Here is a 25,825-nt window from a genome sequence, read left to right as displayed (position 1 = left end):
AGGTATCTAGCGTCTTCTCTAGTGCATGGGGACTGGACAGCTCAGCGACTGAACCTTTTGCCTTTAGGTCATCATTTTTAATTCAGCACAGGTAAGTCATCTAACAGTTCACTGGCTCATGTGCAATGACTTGGAGGTCTCAGTTTAATTAGTGGACAGGTGCCCAAAGCACAAAAGACTCATCACTGCAATTAGCACCTTTGCTGGCATTTCTTCAGAGAGAATGAGGACTGAATGGGCCTGGAGACTGATATACTCTCCTGAATAGGGTTGAGACATGTTGGCTTTCAGAATGTGGAGGAAGCTTGCACTGCCACTGAATGTGTGTGGACCTGTTCTATAGGTAAACTGAGGGCTTCGTTTTCAGATATCAATCTGGCCCATCTCACAAACACTAAGCCTCAAAAAAAGCTAATGCCAGGGGGATGGGAATCCTTTTCACTAAATTAATGCTCAAAAAATTATAAAATATTCCATCTCTGCTTACGCTAGTGAAGGGTGAAATAGCTTTAAAAAAATCAAATCAGTTGATTAAAACCACAGTAAAAGAAAGGACAAACTATCCAACAGAATGGGTTTCAGAGTAGCAGCCGTGTTAGTCTGTATCTGTAAAAAGAAAAGGAGTACTTGTAGCACCTTAGAGACTAACCAATTTATTAGAGCATAAGCTCTCGTGAGCTACAACTCACTTCATCACTGCATAAGCGTCACATGCCCTGGGTTCGATTCCCAATGCTTCCACTGGCCTTCTGGTTCACCTTAGGCAAATCACTCAGTTTCCCATCAGTAAAATGGGGACATGATACTGACCCCCTTTATAAAAGTTCTTTGAGCTCTGCTAGTGAAAAATGGTATATAAAAGCTGCATACTATTATTTTTAGCTATGGATTTTTCTTCTTCTAGTGATATTCTACATCATACCAATGAAGAGGTGGGGAGGAAGAAGTCAGGGAGAGAGAAGGTGATAGGGACTGTTTTCAGAGGTGCTCAGCACTTTTAGTTCCCATGGAGTTGTGGATGCTCAGCTCCTTTGAAAATCAGGCCCAGGAGACTAGAGAAATAAAATTCATATGTAGTTTAGCTTATGCCTCAAGACAGTTCCATTCTGCCAAAAACTGTTAAAAGATAATTTCCCTGATGTAAGTGGCTTGAAGTTAACATCTAATGCTCAACTGCATTGCTAATTCCAGTCATCAGGGGAAACATTTTAAGCTGTTAACAAGATGGGACATACAGGGTGTTTCAGCCAGTGATCCTTGAAAGCAGGCCGCATCTTTTTGTGAACCACCACTTCCTGCAGGTCCTCAAGGGATGGATGCTGACCTATCTCCTCTTCAAAAGGCAGCAGATACTCATCTACTGGACCTGAGGTACATGGAGAGAACTATGTTAATACAGAGAAGGACTCTATTGAGTAGACTTATCTCTTTACTTAGGCTGAGCTGCAATTCCAAAGCAACAGAAAAACCCAGTCAAAGCAAAGCATCACATATTATGCATGTCACATCATTTTATACCCATGTGATTTACATTCCCCCTTCACAAAACCATTCTGCCCTCACTGCTAGTTGTCAATTCAAGAATTTGATACTGATGTCTGCTATGAACCCCAAATCTTGCACAACACTTCAAATTATGCCTTTTTCCTAGTGGAAAATTAGTGCGGCATTTGTAAAAAAAACTAAGGAAGTTAACACCAAATCCCAGTTGATTATGTTTGATGTATGACTCCAAATACACACAATGTCCTGGCAGCAGATATTAATATGCCAGTCACTTCATTTTAGTCACTGACTTGCTAGGTCAAACACCGATGAAATATTTCTCATTTGTTCTTTCATGACTTAGTCTGATCAGAGACTTGTGGCAATAAAGCAATAACACAGCCATTTGTTTTTGGTTACTACACAGCAGTGGTGGTCCTGAGAACCGACACTTTCCTGAAGAACCCAGCCCTGATTAAGTGACAGACAGCCTACATGGCATCATCTATTTAGGTAGCTCTAGCACAGTTATGCTACTGACAGTATTGTCCATGTAACAATGCACAGCTTGGGAATGTTCGGATAGTTCTTGCAATTCTTTGGCGTTTCAATGGACCTCAACATAAATGACCCAAGATGGAAAGCAGGAATGTAGTAAGGCTAAACATAGCTAGGATCAACCCATAATGTAGGGCCTCAAAATTTTTAATGTATTCAGGCATATGACAAACTCAATTTTTGAGCCACTTTCGGGAATAGGATCTGGAGAAACTTGCTCTGGGTCAATTCTGCTTTGAAAAGTGATCCACTGTAACAGGACAGCAACTTCCAGAAATCTGATTCAGGGTTAGAGAGCTAACTACACTGTAGAAGAGTACAGAAGCTTTCGTTTTGACCCTTCTTTGTACAGTTAACTCTTAATCCACACTGGGAGCTGGACCATGCCAAGCACAAATGCATTCTGAAATAAACTGGTTAGTCTCTAAGGTGCCACAAGTACTCCTTTTCTTTTTGAGAATACAGACTAACACGGCTGTTACTCTGAATTCTGAAACAATGTCATTCTGTGAGAAAAGGGCTTGAAAACTGCAAAGATGATAGTTTTCCAACAGGAGTAGAGGCACATTTTCTTCTCCAGGGAGAATTTTTGTTTTAATTGTGCTATAGACTATCTCCAGTTAGCACATATAGAATGATTTCTGAACACTTCAGCTATCACGAGTATTGATGTGAACTGCTCTGAACCATAACAGCATGTGAAAACTTTTCTAAGCAGCAGTGTGGACTCCCAATTGTGGCAATAAGTTTGGTTTATTGAAACATCATTTGGCATTTCATAATGCTTGGATGCACTCTCAACAAATAGCACGCTGACTGAATTGAGGATTTTTTTTTTTTAGGGTTCTCATGCATTACTGCATGGTCTCTTTGGACCAAGTTGTGACCTCTTTCAAACTTGACAGTATTTCACATGGGTTCCTTCAAACGGAAGGCCAAAAAAGGAAAAAAAAAAAAAGAGCTGGATAATTTTATCTGCTCATGAACTGTAAACCATCAAGAGTACAATATTTAAATATGTGGCTATTACTCTGAAAAGTGACTAAAAAAGTCCATTTAGTTTTTCCCTGTTGATGTGGTGCCAAATCAGTAAAACAAATCTAAATATTTAGCCCCCAAATAAGCCATCTCTATTGATAGGACGATGCTAATGACCTTCCCATGCACATCCCCCACCCCGTCAAAGTATCAGGACTGTTCCAACATGCCTCTAGGGAAAGCCTGAATGAACATTTGCAACATGCTGTGCACATCAATAAACTCTGGCTCCACTGAGGCAGAAACAGAATAAAAGGGGCCTTAGCTGGAGCTACCTGCTGGTAGCCACCTGATATACAAAGCTTGAACTGTTGGCACAAGCATCTGGCTGATCTCAAAATGAGAGAAGGAAAAGGAGGAGAGAGGTGGTCTCAAAGAACCACGGAACCAAACCATAGGTCAAAACAAACACTTGAAACTGAACTGGACTCTAGCGCAGTCTATGGAGCACAGGAACAAACAGCAGCACTGGTGAACCCACTATACTTCCAGGCAGCTTAGGGTATGAGCTTTTCTCGACCTGCTGCTCACAAACCGGGAAGAATTAGTGGGGGAAGCAAATGTGGATGGGAATCTGGGAGGCAGTAACCATGGGTTGGTTGAGTTCAGGATCCTGACACAGGGAAGAAAGGTAAGCAGCAGGATACGGACCCTGGACTTCAGGAAAGCAGACTTCAACTCCCTCAGGGAACGGATGGGTAGGATCCCTTGGGGGACTAACATGAAGGGGAAAGGAGTCCAGGAGAGCTGGCTGTATTTCAAGGAATCCCTGTTGAGGTTACAAGGACAAACCATCCCGATGTGTCGAAAGAATAGTAAATATGGCAGGCGACCAGCTTGGCTTAACGGTGAAATCCTAGCGGATCTTAAACATAAAAAAGAAGCTTACAAGAAGTGGAAGGTTGGACATATGACCAGGGAAGAGTATAAAAATATTGCTCGGGCATGTAGGAATGAAATCAAGAGGGCCAAATCGCACCTGGAGCTGCAGCTAGCAAGAGATGTCAAGAGTAACAAGAAGGGTTTCTTCAGGTATGTTGGCAACAAGAAGAAAGCCAAGGAAAGTGTGGGCCCCTTACTGAATGAGGGAGGCAACCTAGTGACAGAGGATGTGGAAAAAGCTAATGTACTCAATGCTTTTTTTGCCTCTGTCTTCACGAACAAGGTCAGCTCCCAGACTGCTGCGCTGGGCATCACAACATGGGGAATAGATGGCCAGCCCTCTGTGGAGAAAGAGGTGGTTAGGGACTATTAGAAAAGCTGGACATGCACAAGTCCATGGGGCTGGACGCATTGCATCCGAGAGTGCTAAAGGAATTGGTGGCTATGATTGCAGAGCCATCGGCCATTATCTTTGAAAACTCGTGGCGAATGGGGGAAGTCCCAGATGACTGGAAAAAGGCTAATGTAGTGCCAATATTTAAAAAAGGGAAGAAGGAGGATCCTGGGAACTGCAGGCCAGTCAGCCTCACCTCAGTCCCCGGAAAAATCATGGAGCAGGTCCTCAAGGAATCAATCCTGAAGCACTTACATGAGAGGAAAGCGATCAGGAACAGTCAGCATGGATTCACCAAGGGAAGATCATGCCTGACTAATCTAATCGCCTTCTATGATGAGATTACTGGTTCTGTGGATGAAGGGAAAGCAGTGGATGTATTGTTTCTTGACTTTAACATGGCTTTTGACACGATCTCCCACAGTATTTTTGTCAGCAAGTTAAAGAAGTATGGGCTGGATGAATGCACTATAAGGTGTGTTGAAAGTTGGCTAGATTGTCGGGCTCAACGGGTAGTGATCAATGGCTCCATGTCTAGTTGGCAGCTGGAGTCAAGTGGAGTGCCCCAGGAGTCGGTCCTGGGGCCGGTTTTGTTCAATATCTTCATAAATGATCTGGAGGATGGTGTGGATTGCACTCTCAGCAAATTTGCGGATGATACTAAACTAGGAGGAGTGGTAGATATGCTGGAGGGCAGGAATAGGATACAGAGGGACCTAGACAAATTGAAGGATTGGGCCAAAAGAAATCTGATGAGGTTCAATAAGGATAAGTGCAGGGTCCTGCACTTAGGACGGAAGAAGCCAATGCACAGCTACAGACTAGGGACCGAATGGCTAGGCAGCAGTTCTGCGGAAAAGGACCTAGGGGTGACAGTGGACGAGAAGCTGGATATGAGTCAACAGTGTGCCCTTGTTGCCAAGAAGGCCAATGTCATTTTGGGATGTATAAGTAGGGGCATAGCGAGCAGATCGAGGGACGTGATCGTTCCCCTCTATTCGACATTGGTGAGGCCTCATCTGGAGTACTGTGTCCAGTTTTGGGCCCCACACTACAAGAAGGATGTGGAAAAATTGGAGAGAGTCCAGCGAAAGGCAACAAAAATGATTAGGGGTCTGGAACACATGATTTATGAGGAGAGGCTGAGGGAACTGGGATTGTTTAGTCTGCAGAAGAGAAGAATGAGGGGGGATTTGATAGCTGCTTTCAACTACCTGAGAGGTGGTTCCAGAGAGGATGGTTCTAAACTATTCTCAGTGGTGGAAGAGGACAGGACACGGAGTAATGGTCTCAAGTTGCAGTGGGGGAGGTTTAGGTTTGATATTAGGAAAAACTTTTTCACTAGGAGGGTGGTGAAACACTGGAATGCGTTACCTAGGGAGGTGGTAGAATCTCCTTCCTTAGAAGTTTTTAAGGTCAGGCTTGACAAAGCCCTGGCTGGGATGATTTAATTGGGGATTGGTCCTGCTTTGAGCAGGGGGTTGGACTAGATGACCTCCTGAGGTCCCTTCCAACCCTGATATTCTATGATTCTATGTATACATTGCAATTAAACACCTGCACCTGGCCTGTGTCAGCTAAGCTGGGGCTAGGGCTGTGGCGGCTGTAAAATTGCAGTATAGACATTCATGCTTGGATTGAAGCCTGGGCTCTCAGATCCTGCCGCCTCATGAGGTCCCAGAGCTTGAGCTCCAGCCCGAGCCCAAAAGTCTACAGCGCAATTTTACAGCCCCACAGCCAGAGCCCCTCTAGCCCAAATCAGCTGACACATGCCAGCTGCGGGTGTTTAACTGCAGCGTAGACATACCCAGAATGAAGGGAAGGTATTTTTGAAGTTTCCAAGGACTCTTCAGGGACAGCCACACAGTAGAGGTCATTGCAGTAAGCCTGGAGGCATTATGGGTTCATTCTTTATTAGCCCCCAATTATTTCCAAATCAGATATGCTCATTTTACAAGTAACAACATGTTCCTCACAGACACACTAACTCCCAGCCTTACAAACTCAGCCTGCACTCATGAGTTGAGCAGGGTTCTTTTTGGTGCATGGACCTCCAACCGTAGAAGGTTCCGCAGGCCCAAACGTGCCCTTAGTTACACGCATGCACATTCAATGTCTCGCAACTGACATGCAGTCTGAGGTTACTGCTGAAGTGTGAGTCCCAGCGCCCTTCAGTTCCGTTTCCCAGCGCCGTATGGGCTCTGCATGACCAACAAGACTAAACGTTCAGCACTGAAGCCAGCAGACGTGGCTCGGAATAAATGCCTGGAGCAGATCTGTTGAGTCAGAAGGTGCCTGTGGCAGAGAGACGGGACCTCCCTTGGAAATGGACAGCGACGGAGGGCCAGGCGTCCTCTGGTGGACAGGAACAGGAAGTACAAAGGGCAGGCGCTGTAGCTCAGGTCAGGGGAAGCCACTGAGGGAGGCAGATGCTTCCACCCTGCTGCTGGAGCCTGAACCTGCTGAGCACTTCTGTGACCCCAAGGACTCACCTTAACTGCTTGAGCTACCAGACATGCCCGATGTTGAGGGGCTGCTGGGATTACCATTTGCAGCGTACCTAGGGGAGACAAAGGACAACCCAGAGACCCAGGTACACCCCGAGGGAAGGGTAGGAAGTGGCCCACGGACAGCCAGCTATGGTCTGGCTGGGTGGCTGCCGGAGTCCGGTTCCGTGGGTTGCAGCTGGATCCCCGCTGATCCAGTGGCAGACCACTCTGCCTCTGTTAGGGCCCTGGGCTGGGACGCTGTGGAGCCGGGTGGGCCCACCTCCCCCTACGCCCTGCCACCCCACCATAGGCCAGAAGGCCTGTGGAAGTGAGTCTGCCTGAGCCCCCTAGACTGCGTTGGGTGCTTGCTCCTGCCTGAGGGCTGGAGCCCTAGACTGCTGGTACCCGGCTCTGCTTGAGAGCTGGGGTCCCCGGATTATTCCCCGCTCTGTCCTGCTTGAGGCCTGGAGCTCTAGACTGTACTTGGTACCCCGCCCTGACTGAGGGCCTGGGTTACCAGACTATACCTGGCTCTACTTTGCCTGAGGGTTGGGCTGTAGACTGTGGGTGTCCTGCCCTGTCTCAGGGCGTGGGCCCCTGGACCACTCATTGCTTAACCCCGCTGATGGGATTGAGGCCCCAGACCGCTAACTTCCCCCTTGTCTAAAACTGTTTTTTCAGGGGCGTGACAGCCAAGAGGCATGGCCTTCCTCGTAGATTGACAGCGAGGGAGGGCCACACACGTCTAGACGTTTACTGTGCCATTTACACATGCACAGACAGTAGAACTGCACTTTGGGTTCAATCCAATGCCGACTGAAGTCAAAGGAAGTCTTTCCATCAGCTTTAATGGGAACTGCATCAGGGGCCTTTTGAAGCTGTAATTAATAAAGGGATATGGGGGAAATCCAAACGGCTGTTCTGAACCATAGGAGACCTGCGTCATATTTCCAGCTCTGTCACAGACCTGCTGCGTGGCCTTGGGCAAGCCGCTTTATCTCCGGGTCACTGTTTCCCCTTCTTCCCCTTGTATGTCAAGTTTAGACAGACAGTAAGCTCTCTGGGGAAGAGACTAGTCTCTTACTATGTGCATGTACAGGGGTCCCAATACGATTTGCGTCTCTAGATGTTACTGTAATGCAAACAAACAATAATATTTGAAACCCTAAGGAATCAGCACGTTGAAGACTGGATGTCTGTTCCATAACCCGATTCCATACAAAAACCGAGGGGTTTGAACAGGTAGTCGTGGAGTTGACAGAATGAAATGACTGTTTCTGCCTCCCCTCAGTCCTAACATCAGCAGGCAATCTTCTGTACATGGCAAGCCTGTCACCGATGAGTAGATGGCGCTATTTGCACATGACACTTCCTGCTGACAGACTAGAGGCTGCCCCATTTTTCAAGCATGGTTTTGAGGCAGGAACATAGAGAAAGTCAGGTGATGCGGGGAAAGCAAACTCTCGTGGCTAAGGCTTTAATGGCTTAACTCAAGTGCTCAGGCTTTTGTTCTTACAGTGTCGACTGCATTCTCCCCTATATTACACATTGGAGAAAGGAAGAAAGAGCTGATGTATTAGCCTTTCACTTCAGTTCAAAACTTGCTTAGGTAACAAGTGAAAACGAACAGGTCAGATGACAAACAAGACCCCCCTTCATTGGAGACACAGTACACAGGGTGCATCTAATACTTTAAAATAGGCCCACTGTCAATTGTGGCACTATTCTCTCTCATCTCATTCGCCAAATTTTTTATTGGGTTCCCAGTCATTATGCAATAAAATCTGCACACTGTTAAAAGCACTTTGAACCTTAACTCTACGAAGTCCACTGTTCAGAGGGAATGACAGTTTATTGGAAAATCCAGATTAACATCTTAATGAGAAGAACATGCCATTCATTTTATGAAGACACCACCATTCTATGAACAACATACCCCTGCTGAAGCTGAGCTGGGGATTTTTACACTTACCATCAGCTGCTGTGCACCTGGAGATTAACTCCCACAATACTAGTCCCATTGCATACATGTCTATTCTCAGGAAGGCATCTCGCTGGAAGTTGATTGCCCCCTCTAACACCTCAGGAGCCATGTACCTCCTTGTTCCCACCTACACACCAAAAGAAAAAATGCAACTTAAGTTACAAGAGATAGTTGGGTGTGTAGGAACTACAGCTGTTCAATCAACCTCAAAGCTACTTCTCTGCTAAACTGGCTGTGTGCTGACTCAAAACAGTATGGGTCCACTCTTTTTAGCATCACTCTTCATTAAAACCATTTCAAGCTCCATGAAACAGTTGTAAAAAGGCTCCAAGTGTGTAGATATGTATATATTGATCATTCAATGGACACAAAGGGTTTGAATTAAATGCCATGAGGTAAGATGACTATATCTGAAATTCTGTCATCCATCCACACCACTGCCTCTAGCTATTGCAGCACACGCTGTAATTAAAAACAAGTTAATCTTTGGAGACACTCCAAACACCTTAAGTTCAAGTCAGACTCAGTTATTGGATGGATCTCAGTTGATGGCTTAATGCTCCCTTTATAAATTTAAAAGGGAATGTTGAGCTGGTGAAAGGTTTGGTGAATAGAGGTTTGACAGCCCTGGATAGAAGTCTCATTTATCCAGAGGACAGGTGTAACGTGGACACTGGAAGCTTCACCACACTGTTCTGCCAATCTGCCTCAACCATGTTCTGGAGACCACCTCTAACCTTGAGAGAGTAGCTCAATCTCTTTTACACACCACTGTTAAAAATGTTGTTACTTTTAGTACAAAGATATCTTTACAGAGGTGCTACAAACACATGTGGTGAATACCAAGCCATGATGATGAGTGAGGAAAGAAGTGGACTGGAGTGGAAGGGGGAAATCACCTGTCCAATGCAGAAGTTAATTTTCTTTTTAATAATTTTTCCCCATCCTAAACTTCCCATCTTGCAAGGGCCTGACTGTGGGACAAAGTCTAAGCACAAGAAGATGTAGACACTGTTAAAGGGCTAGAGAGAGATGACCAAAATGGTCAGAGATGTGGCTGCATTTACAGAGATGTTAGGAATAACTAAGGCTACGTTTGTGTCATGGAGGTCACAGAAGTCAGGGAACATTCTCTCCTTCAACCCCAGGGCTGATGGACTGGAGCGGGGGGGGGAGGGGGGGGCCTTGGGAGGGTTCCAGCAACAGGCAACAGCCTCCTCATGGGGCCCCCTGCAAGTTTCCAGTGACAGGCTACAACCTCCTGAGGGGGCCCTCCTCAGGGTTCCAGCGACAGGCAATAGCCTCACATAGGGGAGGAGGGTGCCTTGGGCAAGCACCTGGGAGTGTCCTGTTTTCTCTTCGGGAAATATGGTCACCCTGCAGCTCCCAGCCGCCATGGGTGGAGGGGACCCACCAGAAGCTTCCAGCTGCTGTGGGCAGACGGGGTAACCCCACAGATCCCAGTCACCACGGTGGCGGGAGAAACCATGGAGCCACAGCAGCAAAAGTCACAGGTCATGGCTTCCGTGAATTTTGTTTATTGCCTGTCACCTGTCCATGACTTTTACTAAAAATAACGTGACAAAATCGTAGCCTTAGGAATAACTCATTGCTAATTCATAGTGGGACAGAGGAAAAATAGTAGACAGGATTTGAATGGTATATTCAAAAATATACAGGCATGTAAAGGAAAATTATTGGCTCCTCCTTTAAGCCCACTGTAGAACGCAAGAAGAGGGTGTCGCTATGAAATTTAAAGGTAGCAAATTCAGAACCATCAAAAAAGTAGGGTGGTTTTGTCTGTTTTTAAACACTGTGTAGTCAGCTTGGGAGATTTATTGCTGCTAAAGGTCTCTAGGCAGCTACAATGACTGGATTTTAAAAAAACAACAATTTTATGACTCAATATTTAATGCTAAAACCAGTGATCAAATCTCATGCTGCAAGGTATAAACTGAATGCCTCCAGAGGTCAGGATGGCCTCCACCTCCATGCTATGCAGCCTTGCACAACTGGCTACATGCACTATTGGAGAGGGTAACGGGTCGCCTTCCTCTGCAGTAGCAGATAAAGGCTATTGGTGGAGCCAAGATACCTTAAAATGGCAGGAAGAAAGTGCCCAGCAGTGCAGGAAATTTAAAGATCAAGTGCCATTCTTTATGGAAAGTGTTTCTGCTCACTTCGTTCCCTGGTTCAGTATCTGGGATATAAGTATTTTGCAAAAGTAGAAGAACAGTTGGTGGGTGTAATATAAAATATATAAAAGAAGTAAATCTGGGTCATCTCATACCCTGCTCTTTGAGCAAAAAAACTAAAGCTAATTTAAAATCAGCTATTGAAGCTAATTTAAAATCAGCAATTAAAAAGGCATTTTGTATCTCTTGCCCCTGCAAATTATCCAAGCTGAGCAAAACAATGCCCTTCTGCAATTTCCTGTCCCCCGGTAACTGTCCCCATATCCTGCATCTGCAGAAACACTGCTCACTCCCAGCAGATGTGGTAAGCCCCACATTTATTTCTAAAAGCTAATTGTTACCTGTCCATGGGTGTCCCCTGGAGGTTTTCCAGGCTCGAATCGTACAGCCAGTCCAAAGTCAGCTAGAACTGCTGTCAAGTCATTCTTCAACAACACATTTTTACTCTTGAAGTCCCTGCAGACAGCCAGGAAACAAGTTTGAGAAGGATTTAGTATGGCACAAATCCCATCACTTTTAAATAAACATGTCAAAACTTGACTGGTTTAATTGCCAAGCTTGGGATGAGCTCCGTGACCCAGTGAGAATCCAAGCATGCTGAAGATGCACCTGTCTTACATCTCTGAGATCACACCTGAATCTATGAAAGCAATAAACAAACTAGAGCCCTCACTGTTCCTGACCATATTTAACAGATTTCCTTCCCTTCCACCATATATTTCTGCATATGTGTTTTTACAAAATACTCCAGTTCAAAGAATCTAAGGTAGAATCAGACTGACACACTGCTTTAAGAGTGGCATTAGGGCATTGCCTACAAACACCCATGCTGGGCCCGATGCTCATACATGCTACACAGAGCGGCATGGAGGCAGATTACAGCCTTTGCACTGAAGTGAGGCCACTGCTCACATTTCATTGATGATATGGCAGTTGTGGCCCACTGTTTGACTGTCAGCCTCTCCTCCCCCAACCTGAGGGAAAGGATTATAGTGATGGTGCCACAGAAAAGGCACGGTTCCTGTGGTACGCAATCAGGGTGTAGGAGGTATGGCCGTTACACTGGTTCCAATAAGATAACAGAAGAGCAGAGAAATAACAGCAGAAGCAAAAGGAAGCGTGGGAGGAGGGTAATTTCAGAAAAGAATCAAAGCAGGGTAAGGAAAACAAGGAGAAAACAGGAGTATAGGGAAAATTAATGTAAAAATAAAAACAGGGATATACGCATACACCCCACTCCCCAAACATGCCACACATACACAGAGGTATAAAAAACATGAGACATGAAGGCAGCTCCCACGTTTAAAGTTTCTACCATTCATGCACTATACAAAAGTCAGCATTTCATACTAATGGGCAAATCTCTCCTCCGCCTGGCATTCTCAGCAGTGTTCCCTCAAAGAGGCATTTGAGGGGTGGGGGAGAGCATCCAAATGTGATAAGAGGTTATATTACAAATTGGTTTTGCCAGGACTACCTACAGACTGTTCCCTTGTACATACTATATATACATTTTGTATACACTGGGCTTTAAAAATAAGCATGGAAAACTGGTCTCTTACTCCATTCAAAGTCAGCAGTTTCTGTAAAGTCTGACTGCAATTTTAAATTAGAAGAGAGCTTAATCAAGTTAGTTTGTTATTATAAACAACGCACCATCACCGACAAACATACTATACCCTTTTAACAGTTACTGTATTTATTATGCCCATTAATGTATGAAGCAAATGTTACATTTATATATTATAATCCTTTGTCATCTTAAAGTAGTAGCCCTTTACAAAACAAAGCCTCCTTGGAAACAAGCTGATGTAAGCTGCATTCAGCTCACTCTTTCTACAGGCTTCAATAATTGTGTGTGACGGAGATCTACTACATTTAATTTTTGAACTCCAGGACCAGCACTATCCTAGAGATATTGACTGTTCTAGGTGTTGGACCACTAGTCATTGACAGAGTCCAAATTCCCTTGGTAGTGGTTTATTATGGGTTGAGTGGCGTTTTATCCACAAACCCTTCAAAGTCATGTCCTTACCTTAGTGTTCTAGTCAGAACGTGAGTAAAAGACCTAATGAGAAAAACCTCACTCCCTGGCCTTTCCACATTTTCATCAGAAAAGAGATGTTTGTGAATATAATTAAGTTACAGACCTTAGACAACAGATGGCAATGCCTTGTATGCACCGCATTATAATTTTCCTATATTCTTTCAGTTCACTCCGTGACCTTGCTGAATGCAGGACACTGCTGGCCTGCACAACATAATTAATGAGGTCAGATACAATTGTTTTAAACTAAAAAATGATCTGTCAAAATACTTTGGGAAGAGAGGAATCGCTGGACCAGACAGAGGGGTCTACTCCGTTTCTGAGTGTCATAAGGCCACATCCACAGGCAGGCTGAGCTGCTCAACCCCCAAGTCTCAGCCTTCTGAGAAAGGAAATAACTCTTCCTTACCACAGCCACACACAAAGCTGCATGTTCTAGTTCAAGAGTTTCTGGCGAGGTGATTAAGGTGGGGGAAGGGACTTAGCCCACTGTACAGTAAAGAAGTTATTGGAGACACTTCTGCAGTGTAGGGTTTGTTATCATACCATATTCACAACTAAATTTAAAGAGTGCTCAATTTCTTAAGAAAAGCTGTGCTCTCATGGAGTCGTAGTTCAATGAGGTAGAACCATTTGGCAGAGGAGTTAACTTATGACAAACTCACTAAACCACAATAATACGTTGCTCCACCATCTTAAAAAAGTAAAAATGAATGATTAGATGCATACATACAAAACACACACACTTACTTTTTAGGGCATATTGTGCATCTATCACATTCTCCAGGCACATATACAAAGAGGTAAAAACACTTTAAAAACGTACATCCAAACTGACCAAGTGGCCAAAAATGTCAAGGAATAACTCCCCTGCCTACAAAAAGAAAAATAATCCTCCTCAGAAAGAACTGCAGGCTTTCAGCTGTCAAAGAGTAAGACAAGATGATCTATACTGATGCGCTTAAATAAAAACAGTCCGATTTTCTGAACAACTGAACATCTGGCGACTGCCACTCAGATCTTAAGAAATAGGATTTTAAGGCACAGCCAATCACTGGCTTGGCAACATGACCCAAAGGTCAGCAAGTTATTCAGTCCGACCAGGGAAATGGGGGGAGGATTAAGCTCTAGAGTCAGGAACCTCCACTGAAAATCCCTTCCTACTAGCCTCCTCCCATTTAGATGTGGGGGCAGTCCATGTGAGTGTCCTAGCTGGTGGGTAACAGAATGCAGCAAGAGAAGAATACTTCTTCCGTAGTGCCATTCACACCCATATATATCCCAGAACCCACTGGCAACAAAGAATAAAGATTAATACAAGTTTATTTTATTATCTGCTCCTATCAAATAAACTGCGAGTTTTAAATAAGTCAGCACCTACCATTGTGAGCTGAGAGCTCACACGTCCAGGGTAAAATGGCATTTGGCTCACAAATGCCTATAAACTCAGGTTTCCCGCATCCCAAGCGCCAGCTCCTGCGGCTAATGGGAGCTGCGGAGCTGGCGCTTGGGGCCAGGGCAGTGTGCGGAGCCCCCTGGCTGTCCCTACGCATAGGAGCTGGAGAAGGGACATGTTGTTGCTTCCAGGAGCTGCTTGAGGTAAGCCCCACCCCTGAGCCCATCCCCTGCTCCCCCTGCTGTCCCAACTTGCTCCCCTTCCAACATGTCTGGAACCCCCCCGCCATGCCGCTTCCTTCAGGCCCCCCTTCCCTCTAACGGTTGTTCCCCCCGCCATGGACCCTGCCCGCTGGGTCTGTCACCCTGTTCCTGGTGGGTTCCAGCCCGCTGCACGACCCTCCTCTCCCCACTCGCTGGCTCTCACATGTCACTGGCCTGTTAGGCAGACCCTCCAGCCTCCTGCGTGGCTCTTCACCTGCTGGCTGATGGCCACAGAGCTTCACCCGACTGGGGCTGCTATTGCTGTCTCCCTCCCTCAGCACACATGCAGGCAGGGACTTGAGCTGGGGGGCTTCCTGATTTAACTAGGCAGCTGGGCCATGGTACTGATCTGGGATGCTGGCTACTCCCCATTCGCCATGGTCTAGAGCTCCCTGATTGGCCAGAGGCCTGGTCAGTCCAAGGATCCCATCTCCTCCTCACACCCCACCGCCCCCTCCTAGTATGGGGAGAAGGCACCAAAAAAACAAACCAACAAAGAAACCCACAAAGTTTTAGTAAAAACAACAAGAAGTCCATTGGCACCTTAAAGACTAACAGATTTATTTGGGCATATGCTTTTGTGGGTAAAAAACCACTTCTTCAGATGCATGGAGTGAAAATTACAGATGCAGGCATTATATACTGACACATGAAGAGAAGGGAGTTACCTCAAGTTTTAGTAAGGGGCCAACAGTGCCCTTACACATGAGGGAGGGGGACATATGTTAAACAGTGCAGAGTCCAGCAGTCCCAGAAGACAGTTAGCCCAGAGGCAAAAACCAAAAGGCATTTGGTACCCAGAGAAAGTGGGGACTCCAGTTCATCTGATACCAAAAGGTCCTTAGAGTACTGGAATTCCTGCACTACCAAGAAGGGATTCGGTGCCAACAGGGTAGCTCAGGCAACAGCTGCTGAAGCAGATAATACTGACAATCGCACCGCAACGGAAGACGGGCATTGTGGTTTGTTCAGTGCCGATGGTGCTGAACACACCAGTACCAGTGGCTGGACAGACTTCATCAGTACTAACAGTTGGGTTAAGGGGCACAATGGTAAGCTGGTTTCATGTACTGGTATGTACTATGTACGCTGGCCCAGATGCATCAATACCAACAGCTGGGCCAAACTTGCCCTGTGCTTGCTCTCTGTGCTGGTAGAAGGTACCAGGGCCCTATCGGAGCCATGTCTCTTTTCCTTGGAGCTCCAGGGAGTCACAGCCCTGCCAGTACTAGTGGAGGAGTCCTTGGCTTCAACAGTACCTGTGGGGGCTGTAGGCTTGGATGAGCACCAGATCTTTAGAGCTGGCTCCTTGGAGTGAGAATCTGCATTCCTCTTTTTGGAAGTCTTCCCAGAGGCCTCAAAAGTCTTCCCCTCCTTTTTGGGGAAGTCTGCCCTGAGGCAGAAGTGGCACTGGCTCTGTCCAGGGACAGATATGCTGGGGTGGAGTGCGGTGAGAGAGGTGGTGTCTCCTGACCTGGTTCTGTATGCAGAGAATGTTCTATCATGAACAGTCCCAGCTTGAGCTCCTTGTTCTTCCCTGCCCTAGAGTTGAGAGCCAAGCAGAAGTTACACTTCTGAGGTACATGGGACACCCCCAAGCAATGGACACACTTAAGAGTGGCCATCGCTTACAGAAATAGACTCTCAGCAGGAGAGGCAGCATTTCAAGCATGGCAGGTGAAGAATGCCCAGCTAGGAAAACAAGTCTCCCTGGGAGGAAAAGGAGAGTAGAACAAAACAATCTTCTCACTACATGTACAAACTAACTCACTAACTACACTAACAACTATTAGACTAAGTATCTAAACGCTAAGGAATAAAAGAGAAAGGCCGAGGCATGCTCAAGGCAGAGGTTCTCAATCTCCCCCCTCCCCCCCACATGCTATAAAAATTCCACGTCCCAGCTGTGCCACAACGGTTTTTCTGCATATAAAAGCCATCACCGGTGTGAAGGGGAGGCAAGAAGGGCCACAGGGGGCCCCGTGAAGCTAAGTGGCTCAGGCTTTGGCTTCAGCCCCACGTGGCAGGGCTCAGGGCCCCAGGCTTCAGCACCGTACAGCACAACTTCGCCTTTCTGCCCTGGGCCCCAGCAAGCCTAACGCTGGCCCTGCTTGCTGAACCCCCTGAAACCTGCTGGCAGCCCCCCAGGGCCCTGGTTGAGAACCACTGTTCTAAGATTCCTTCTCAGGCTGAGGTGACTGAGAAGGAACTGATGCAGTTCACCTACACAGCCCCTGTATAGCTTTGGTGTCTGACATTAGGAGGCTTAGAGTGCATTCACGGGCTGAAAGGACACTGCTAGGTGAAAATCTCCAATCACAGGCTCAAGAGGCACATGTGTACCTGAAGCAGAGCATCCAGAGGGACACTACTCAAAGAAGAAATGATATTTTGCAGCATTAGATTCCACTGATTTATACACCAATGCTCTTACTTTAAATTTCCACTAGAGGGCACTATAGCACTGACAAGCAAGGTTGTGATAATTATAACATTAATCCTCCTTTTGTGCCAGAGGCCAATGGTATTACGGAGTTAGCTGAAGCTTTTTATGGCAGTAACTCACTCCGACTTAACTGAGAATTCAAGCATTTTAACAGTCCTGTGCTATTCAAAAATATCACCCAACTTGAAACATATTTACTCAGAAATTTTTTATTTTTTTTTTAGACAGAGGAAGGACAGTAAAATACACCCCTGCCCTGAAACATGCTTCTTAGATGGTAAAGTTTACACATTGGGAATGAATTTTTTTCCCCCTTCCTCTTCCCCTCCCCTGCATCACTTGCTAAATCTATTGTGACACTAATTACCATGGTTCACAGCTTCAAGACTTTTGCATGGCTTTTTCCCTGCCCCACCCCTAGGAATTTCACATATAAATCACTGCATTTACTTTACAGGGGCAAGTGTCAAGGAGGCAGAGTTCCCCCACAAGCAACTGAAATGCAGCTGCAGGCTCTTGCACAAGATCACATTTTTCAGAATTCTCTGTTTTGGGGGGTGTGCACACACAGACACGAACAGAAAACACTTTTTATGACAGAGATTTAAGCTTTTCGGATGTAAAAATCAGTCTCACCAAATCAAATACAGACTACTGCAATTGAACTTCATGTTTCAGCTCAAGCTAAAGTGCAGTACAGTGGGTGGAGGAGTATGTCCTGGGACTGCCATGTATATAGCCTTTCACCTGATTTAAATCCTTCCTGAAAACTCACCTATCCTGCGATGCCTGGAGCAAGCAAGACTATGCCATCCATATGTTTATTTTAGAACAAGCTATCCAGAACCATCACAACATGCAGCTGTATAAAGTGAGTATCTGACTGTTCCCATAACCCTCATCGCTCTGCACTCCAGCAATTCGCCCTGCCACCCTAACCTGTATCATGTCTAAAATGTACTGTACACTCTTTGGGGCAGGGGTCTTCTCTTCTTGTATCTTTTGTACAGCTCACAGCAAGCTAAGTGCTATAAAATAGACAGCAGCCATTTCTTATTTCATTTATTCTTTCCTTCTGAACAAAAAGCTCATCTGAAGAGGATAAGACTAAGCATCAAGTTTGAAATAATTATATTCCCTAGAAGCACCGGTTTAAATCCTTGCATAGTCAAGTAGACATACCGAATATACAGACTGCAATACAGTTTATTAATATTATAAGGCCAGAAGGGCCAGTTTTGATCATCTAGTCTAACCTTCTGTAGAACACAGGACTTCCTTGAATTAATTCCTGTTTGAGGTACAGCAGATCTTTTAAAACACATCCAATCTTGATTTAAAAAATGCCAGAGGTGGAGAATCTACCACAACAGTTGATAAACTATTCTAATGGTTAATTACCCTCACTGTTAAAAATTTCCACCTTATTTCTAGTCTGAATTTGTCTAAATTCACATTCCAGACACTGGATCTTATTATACTTTTATCTAGTCTGAAAAGTCCTCTATTATCAAATTTCTATTCTCCATGTAGATTCTAGATTGTGATCAAGGGGTACCCCTTAAAACCTTCCCTTAGTTAAGATAAACAAATTGAGCTCTTTGAATCTATTGTTATAAGGGTTGTTTTCCAATCCTTCAATCATTCTTACAGCTCTCCTCTGAACCCTCTCCAATTTATCAACATCCTTCTTGAATTGAGGACACCAGAACGGAATGCAGTATTCCAACGTGTAGATCCTTTGGATAAGGAATAAATCAAGGTCCTGCCTACTCTGTTGGGACATTAAACAGCCTCTGGCGCTTTCAGTGGAGGATCTGTTCCCCCCCCCCCCATGTTTTTGGTCTAAATTCCTTTCTTCTACAGGGGCTCTGCAGTGAGGTGACACAGACTACCGACCTGGCTATTACTGTACATGTATCTTTTGCAAAATACTTTAGGATGAAAGGCATTACATAAAAGCAAGTTCTCCTGCCTCCTCTGTTCAACAAAACTGTCACCAGAAGGCCGTGTATTTTAGACAGAGAGGTGGGTGAAGTGATACCTTTTATTGGACCAAATTCTGCTAGTGCAAGGTTCAAGCTTTTAAGTTTCACAGAGCTCTTCAGGTCACGAGCTGAAGAACCACAGTTATGCAAAAAGACAATACCTGTGTGCTATGGCAGGTTTGTGTCCTTCCCCTTTACACCAGGGGACATCTTCATGTAGGTAGGACAGTCCATGGGCCATTGTTTCTGCAACGTGGCAGAGTTCATTCCAGCTGATAATATTCCCCTTCAGGTAATCTGTCAGAGAGCCCTGAGAAATAGACCATCATATGTTCTTAGAATTTAATCACAGACCTTGGTAAGTTACAGCTGTGCCAAATCATCAGTTTAGAGATCGGTTTTAATGAGTGCTTGAGAAGTTTGAACTTTGATTTGACAGAAAAACCAATTGCAAAGACTAAAACAAAAAAGAAGAGAAGAATGTTGGTGAAATACTATCACTTTCCTGGACTCATTACAACACATGAATTTAGAGTATTTGAAATAAAAACACCTAATGGCTTTAAAAATTAGTTCCACCAGGTCTAGCTACCTCAAGGAAAAACTGGAGCAGCTATACAAGAAGGGGAAAGCCTTAAATGAGAAAAGATCTTACATTCTATTAGCTATCTATGGAAATGATTGACTCCATCAACCTTGGATTAAATACAGGGATAAGATTGCAGCTCAAACCTGGATTTGCACGTTTGTTTTATTTCAAATGTTCTTTATATTTGGCAACTAAAGAAATCCATGAAACAGAGATATGCTGTGAGTTTTAAGTAAATACAGAGCCTGTCTGAAAGTGCAGAGTAAGGACTGCGACAGTCTGACTGTCATCTCTCAATGCTATCTCTCAGGTTTGCCTACACAGGTGCAAGGTTACTACTGCTTACAAGTGCAAACACTGGCCTTTTCCACTTCTCCTGTCCTGCAGAACAGACTGATTTTCTAAAGCCGACAGTTCTTCTGAGAAATCTTTAAACTGAAGGTTAGTTTGCCTTTTTTCTTTCAATAAACTGAAACATAGCTCACCATGGAGAAGTGAGACACACTCTGGAATAGCTACAAGGGGAACATGACATTCCAAAGTGGCTGTTCAAATGGCAAACATCCATTCCAAATCCTGCATAGTTGCCCCAATGGGCATCAGTCCCTTTAGCCCCCAAATGGAGATGTGGGTATATGATACCTTGTCATGGAAAGCTGTGATCAGCCATAGCTCCATCTCCAGGTTTGTTCCTCGTTTCTCTGCTGCAATAAACTGCAAAAGGTTTTCGTGCTTCATGCCAGGGGTGTTGAAGATTTCTCTCTCACTCTGCCAGGATATTTTATCCTAAAGCAGAGGGAAAAATGATCAAAGACCACTTCTAAATTAAACCTTCCATTTAAAGCAAATAGCTGCCATGACACATTGCATTGTTGATGTTCCTCAAAGTTATTCTCAGACATTGTAAAAATGAGTACAGATGCCTTTAAAATTAGGCAATTTCCCAAAAGGTCTAGATGCCAGAGTGGGAGACGACATTCCTGTACTCAGCCCCTCCCGAAACCACCCTCAGAAAACTCGGTAGCCTCATTAAAAAAAGTGAAAGCTAACAATATAAAGTCACGGATTAAAAAATGTAGCCAAAATTTCTGTGAAAGCAAGTAAAGAATGAAGCCTATGCAAATACCTAGATTTATATTTTAGCTGCAATTGTTAAGATTATCATAAACCAGAATGGATTGTGTAAGTGTTCAACTAGTTAGCCACAGCTGGTCTGGAGAGAGGATATAGAAATGAAAAACACAAGGAAGAGGAGGATTAAAGAAGAAGGGTCTAGGGGAGGAGCACAAAGATTTTTCAATAATTTTTCTTCAACTGGACATGTCTGATTGCTTTGGTCTTTCCATTTGCAATTCTTACAGTTTTGAATGTTCAAAATGAAATATACAATGTCTCAGCACAGTAATGTTCCCATACAATTATAGTCTTCACTTCATTAGGACTGTGGCTTTGTGACCTGCAAATTACTTGTTATGTTCAGGTCTGGATTCACAATTTACCCAGGCAACAGTCATGCAAGATCTGGGATTAACATGGTCTTTTGAGCACTCTGAGTATTGCGCTGCATGCTGCCTCCCTGGATTTCTACAACTCTGAACATTTGGACCAAAGTTAAAATGCCCTGTAGATTTCAAAACGGGATCGTTTACCCAGCTTGAAACTGCAGCTGCTGCAGCTGCCATTTGCTAATGAGCTAAACATACTGAAAGGCATATGGAGGTCTTTGAACTTTTCTCACCTGTATGGGGAAGATTTTCACTGCTACATAGTCGTTCATCAGCTGAGCCTTCCAGACACAGCCAAAGCGCCCCCTAGCTTTGATCTCCAATAATTGCAAAGGCTTAAGGCCAACCAATGGAGAAGGGGGTGGTGGACCAGGGTCCTAGAAAACAAAAGAAGGATAAAGATGTGGGTTACAAACTGAAGTCAAATAGTGAAGCAAGGGGAAAAATGTATTTTATCTGACTGAAATTTTACTGTTCAAAGTAAGTTATAGTTTAGTAGCAGAGCAGTGTGAAATTCACATTTTGTTTTGCAGAATTTGTGCATGAAACACTTTGCCATTAGGTGGCATTTCCCACCCTCAAATGTAGTTTATATGAAACGTTAAACTACTTTTTGCATCAAATCATGACAAAAGCTTGAATTTTCTCATGTCTTCAATGCAAAAGCTGTCTTCACTTGGAAAACATTTACACCTTACTGATATCTCCTGCAAAAAAAACTGCAACCTTCAGTTTTGTTAAAAAATAGCAAAGTATACCTAAAATGTCAATTAGTTTTTCACTTTGAATACTTCACACCATTCTAATGAATAGCAAGTAAGCAGGTTTGTCATCCAACCAGGCACAATAGACGTCCATAAAAATAACAGCTGTATAAACTCAGTGTTTGTATGAAAGATGCTATTTACAATACAATGTAGCTTCATGTAGAAGAGTAGTTGGGCTCCTCCAATCCAAATAGGTCTTCCATGTTTGAAAAGCTCATTTGGCATAGGTTCCCTCTAGTCATGCAGGAATAAAAAGGTGTTCAGCACCTCAAACTAAGATTCGGCCATAAGATTTTTTTTAATTTCACCCCATAGAAAAATATTTGGTTCTTACACCATGTGCTAAGACAGCCATAATTAATTCCAGCATGGTACTGCAACATTTGTTTAATAATTTAACAAAGCAAAGAGAAAGTTCTGCCAGCTTAAATTAATAATGTGCCAGTCCAGGACAATCAATCTAAGAGGACTGAAATACTCAAACTGAACAGCTTCTGTACTTTCATAATCACCCGGTAAACTCAGTGAAATTAAGTTTCCAAAAGAGAAAAAAAAAAGTCAACTCTTGCCCTTTAGTTTTCAAGGTATCAGGCTTCTGACTCACCTCATTAATGTCAACGTGCCCATAGGGGGGCTTTCGGTGACGGTACATCCAAAAGGCCAAGAGAATGGCCACTGACAGAACAGCGATTGGAAGCAGAGAGTAAACCAGAATGTTGAGTAGTGAGGGTGTTGGTGGTGGTGGCTCATATATTACTGTAAGAGGGGAGGGGAACAGTAAGTGAAACAGGATTTTTTATATTTGCAATCGGATTAGCGGCTATAGTTCCAGACATACACAAGCATTTGCACTCCCCCAACTCCTTAGCAGAGGACATTTGCTAGTGTGACTCTCATGCTCTTGTAATGACCAATTTATTAATGACAGGTTTCAGAGTAGCAGCCGTGTTAGTCTGCATCCGCAAAAAGAAAAGGAGTACCTGTGGCACCTTGGAGACTAACAAATTTATTTGAGCGTAAGCTTTTGTGAGCTACAGCTCACGCTCTAAAGTACCGCATTAGAACGTCCCCAAAAAAGTTCCATGGCCCCAAGTAAAGTAGAAAATTGCCTTCTGGAGCTTTTAAGTCTACATGCTTGCCTGCTGTTAACCCCAAAAGATTTTACGTGGGCACGGATGGCAAAGACCCTTCCCCACCACTGCCATTATCTAACAAAGAGGAAGGTTTTCCTGCCATGGCAATAAGATGTCAAAGTAAAATACTGCAGAAGCCATCAGCAAATGTACTGTCTCCACAGTAGTACCAATTCCCCATTCCAATCAGTAAAGCTGGTGAACAAAGAATGGGAAGTCTAAATAGAGCCATGTAGCTTCACTGGAGACATGGAAGGATGAAGGATGGAGAAATCTTGATATTTGCCAAATTAAACAAAAAAATCAGTAGGGAAAGGCTTATTTTGTTATTATGGGGCTATGAAGGGTATTTTAATAACAATAGGTAATAAAAATGTGTAAATAATTAATAACTTTCATAAAGTCCTGGAAAATTTTATAAGGATCTAATACAATTATATCGAAACTACTCGGAAAAATCTATACTGTTCAACCGAGAAAAAGACACTTTCTATAGATTCCTTGAGATCACCCTATAGAAAAAGAGATAAATTTTCTATTAAAATTTTATAGGATGGTTTAAAAGACATCTATAGAAAAATATAATTTAAACGCTAATACTTTTCCATAAAAGAGAACTTGCCCTTTAACTTGTATTCACAAATGCTGCAGATCACCACAACTGCATAAACATTCCTTTCTAATCTCCTTAGTCAGCAAAATATACAGGAAGTTAGTTAAGAGGGACAGTTTGTCCATACTCATACATTTAACTATTATTTCTCCTCTTAGTAGGCTTCCTTTTGCAATAATCCACCTCAAGCATTCACTGGAGAGAGAATTTAGTCCTTGCTAATGATACGCAAGGTTTCTGCACAATTCACTTTACTCAAAACAGCAGCATTTTTTTAAAAAATACGCTGTGTAAACAAATGTATCTGCTAAACTTCCAAAGTTTGTAACCGAAGGCATCCTCTGATTTCTTGCTTGCTGAATACCAAGCAATTCAAGGTCCCTGCAAACCAACAGAGATCAAGGTTTTTAAACAGATCCCCCCTCCACCTCCCCAAAATGAGTCACTTACCTTCTGGACCAGTTACTTCAGGTAAGTGCGTAAATTTCTCATTGCAATAGTTCCCCTCACAGCAGCAGAAAAACACTTGAGGGTTCTCTTCTGTGGCTACACATTCTTGCCTGTATCAGGAACGAACAAAGTGGGAAGGTAGAGGAGGGGAAAAAATTAGTGAATTGCTTTATACTGTCCTAGGAAGAGAAGATTTGGCTGCAGTGAAGTTTACGTTTTTCTCCTCTTTCTGTTGCATTCTGCAGACCTATAGTCTCTTAAGCTAGAAAGTTTTGTGTTTTGTTTTTAAAGGGAACAACAAAGAATGAGACTTCGCTATAGAATTCTAGTTTGCAGCCATTGTATATGAGTGTACAAAAGGGTAAATTAAACCCAGTAAGAGTGAACATTCCAGGACTTTTGGCAGACAGTCAGCGTGCACTTCCTTCACTCTTCCTATATCTTTAATCACACGTTTTTCCTCACCGGTCCTTTGCTTCCTTCAATGTACGGCATGGACAATGCTCAGGGAAAGAATTGAGCTGTTGTGTAGTGAATGAGACTGATTTGCTCTAGCAGTCAGAAGGTGTGTACAGAATAAAGTAGGGGATTGCAGGAAGAAAAAGGATGGTCTTGAGGCTAAGGCAGGTGAATGCTGCACAGGAGAACTCCATACTACCCCGCCTCTGTCATAGAGCTTTCATGAGATATTGAGTAAGTCACTAATTAAAATGTGGGCAGGTGGCCACTACCTAGGTGTTCACCATTTTCTGGGTGCCCAACTTGAGACATCTGAAGGCTGATCTGTGGAAGGGCTGAGCACGCAACTCCAGCTAAAGCAAATGGGAGCTGTGGATTCTCAACATGTCAGTAAAGTAACGTGATCTAGAGGAATGAGTACAAGGTTGGGAGTCAGGCGGCCCGGAGTCTAATTCTGGCTCTGTCTCCGATTCACCTCATGGCCTCAGGCAGTCTCTTTGTCTTAGTTTTGCCAGCTGTAAAACGGGTAGAACATTCTCTGATCTTGCAGTGGAGATAAATTCATTAATGTCTGTGTAGCACTCATACCATAGTGGCAAGCACCCTAGAAAAGATCGTGAAGAAACAAAATTGCATATTCGCTGCAGGCTTTGGATGGTGTGTAATAAATAAGGCTGTGATCTCTCACTGAATGATAAGCATTAAAATACCAAACAGCTGCTCCATTCCCTGAGAGCTCTCTGTCCTGTGCACTGACCAAGGCAGGGATCACATGGGGGGGGGAAAAAAACAGTATATGATCATGTAATTTAAGACTGTATTGTAATTAATATGCAGAAGTGGACCAAATTAATGTTGCACACGCAACCTAAACTCTGGCATTTCCTAACTTTTGAGTGTTTGACTTTACAAATAAAGAAAGTTCTTTTAACATAATATTTTTGGAAGGGGGACCCGTTTTAAGGCTGCTCAGATTCAACTCATTAGCAACATTCTGATCCCCATGAATTTCAAAGCCCTTAAAGGCATATTATCCAGGCACTTCAGCTCACCAGACTATACTTTGGTATTTTACTCTTCACATCTAACTTTAAACCTTGTAACTCAGCAATACTGGATAAAAATCATCACATTTAAACAGGAA

The 25,825-nt window shown here is 43.9% G+C and overlaps 1 protein-coding gene across 3 annotated transcripts in view; it reads right to left on the bottom strand.

Annotated features, from left to right (window-relative positions):
• ACVR2B (activin A receptor type 2B) overlaps positions 1–25,825 on the bottom strand; it is a 175,734-nt gene that overhangs the window by 17,821 nt on the left and 132,088 nt on the right. For all 3 annotated transcript variants that reach the window (XR_014710443.1, XM_084620735.1, XM_084620736.1), the window contains exons 3-10: positions 24,223–24,332; positions 22,631–22,782; positions 21,493–21,636; positions 20,397–20,540; positions 19,327–19,475; positions 11,367–11,481; positions 8,819–8,957; positions 1,236–1,366 (exon numbers count right to left, since the gene is read on the bottom strand). Coding sequence is in view for 2 of the 3 variants with exons in the window: in XM_084620735.1 (XP_084476861.1) it covers positions 1,236–1,366; positions 8,819–8,957; positions 11,367–11,481; positions 19,327–19,475; positions 20,397–20,540; positions 21,493–21,636; positions 22,631–22,782; positions 24,223–24,332 (1,084 nt within the window). In the remaining variant the exon portion in view is untranslated. The remainder of the gene's footprint in view (positions 1–1,235; positions 1,367–8,818; positions 8,958–11,366; positions 11,482–19,326; positions 19,476–20,396; positions 20,541–21,492; positions 21,637–22,630; positions 22,783–24,222; positions 24,333–25,825) is intronic.

Source organism: Lepidochelys olivacea, assembly GCF_965140295.1.
Source record: "Lepidochelys olivacea isolate rLepOli2 genome assembly, chromosome: 2".
NCBI lineage: Eukaryota > Metazoa > Chordata > Testudines > Cheloniidae > Lepidochelys > Lepidochelys olivacea.
The sequence above is the reverse complement of the archived record's forward strand: the minus strand, read 5'-3'. Positions and strand labels throughout refer to the sequence as shown.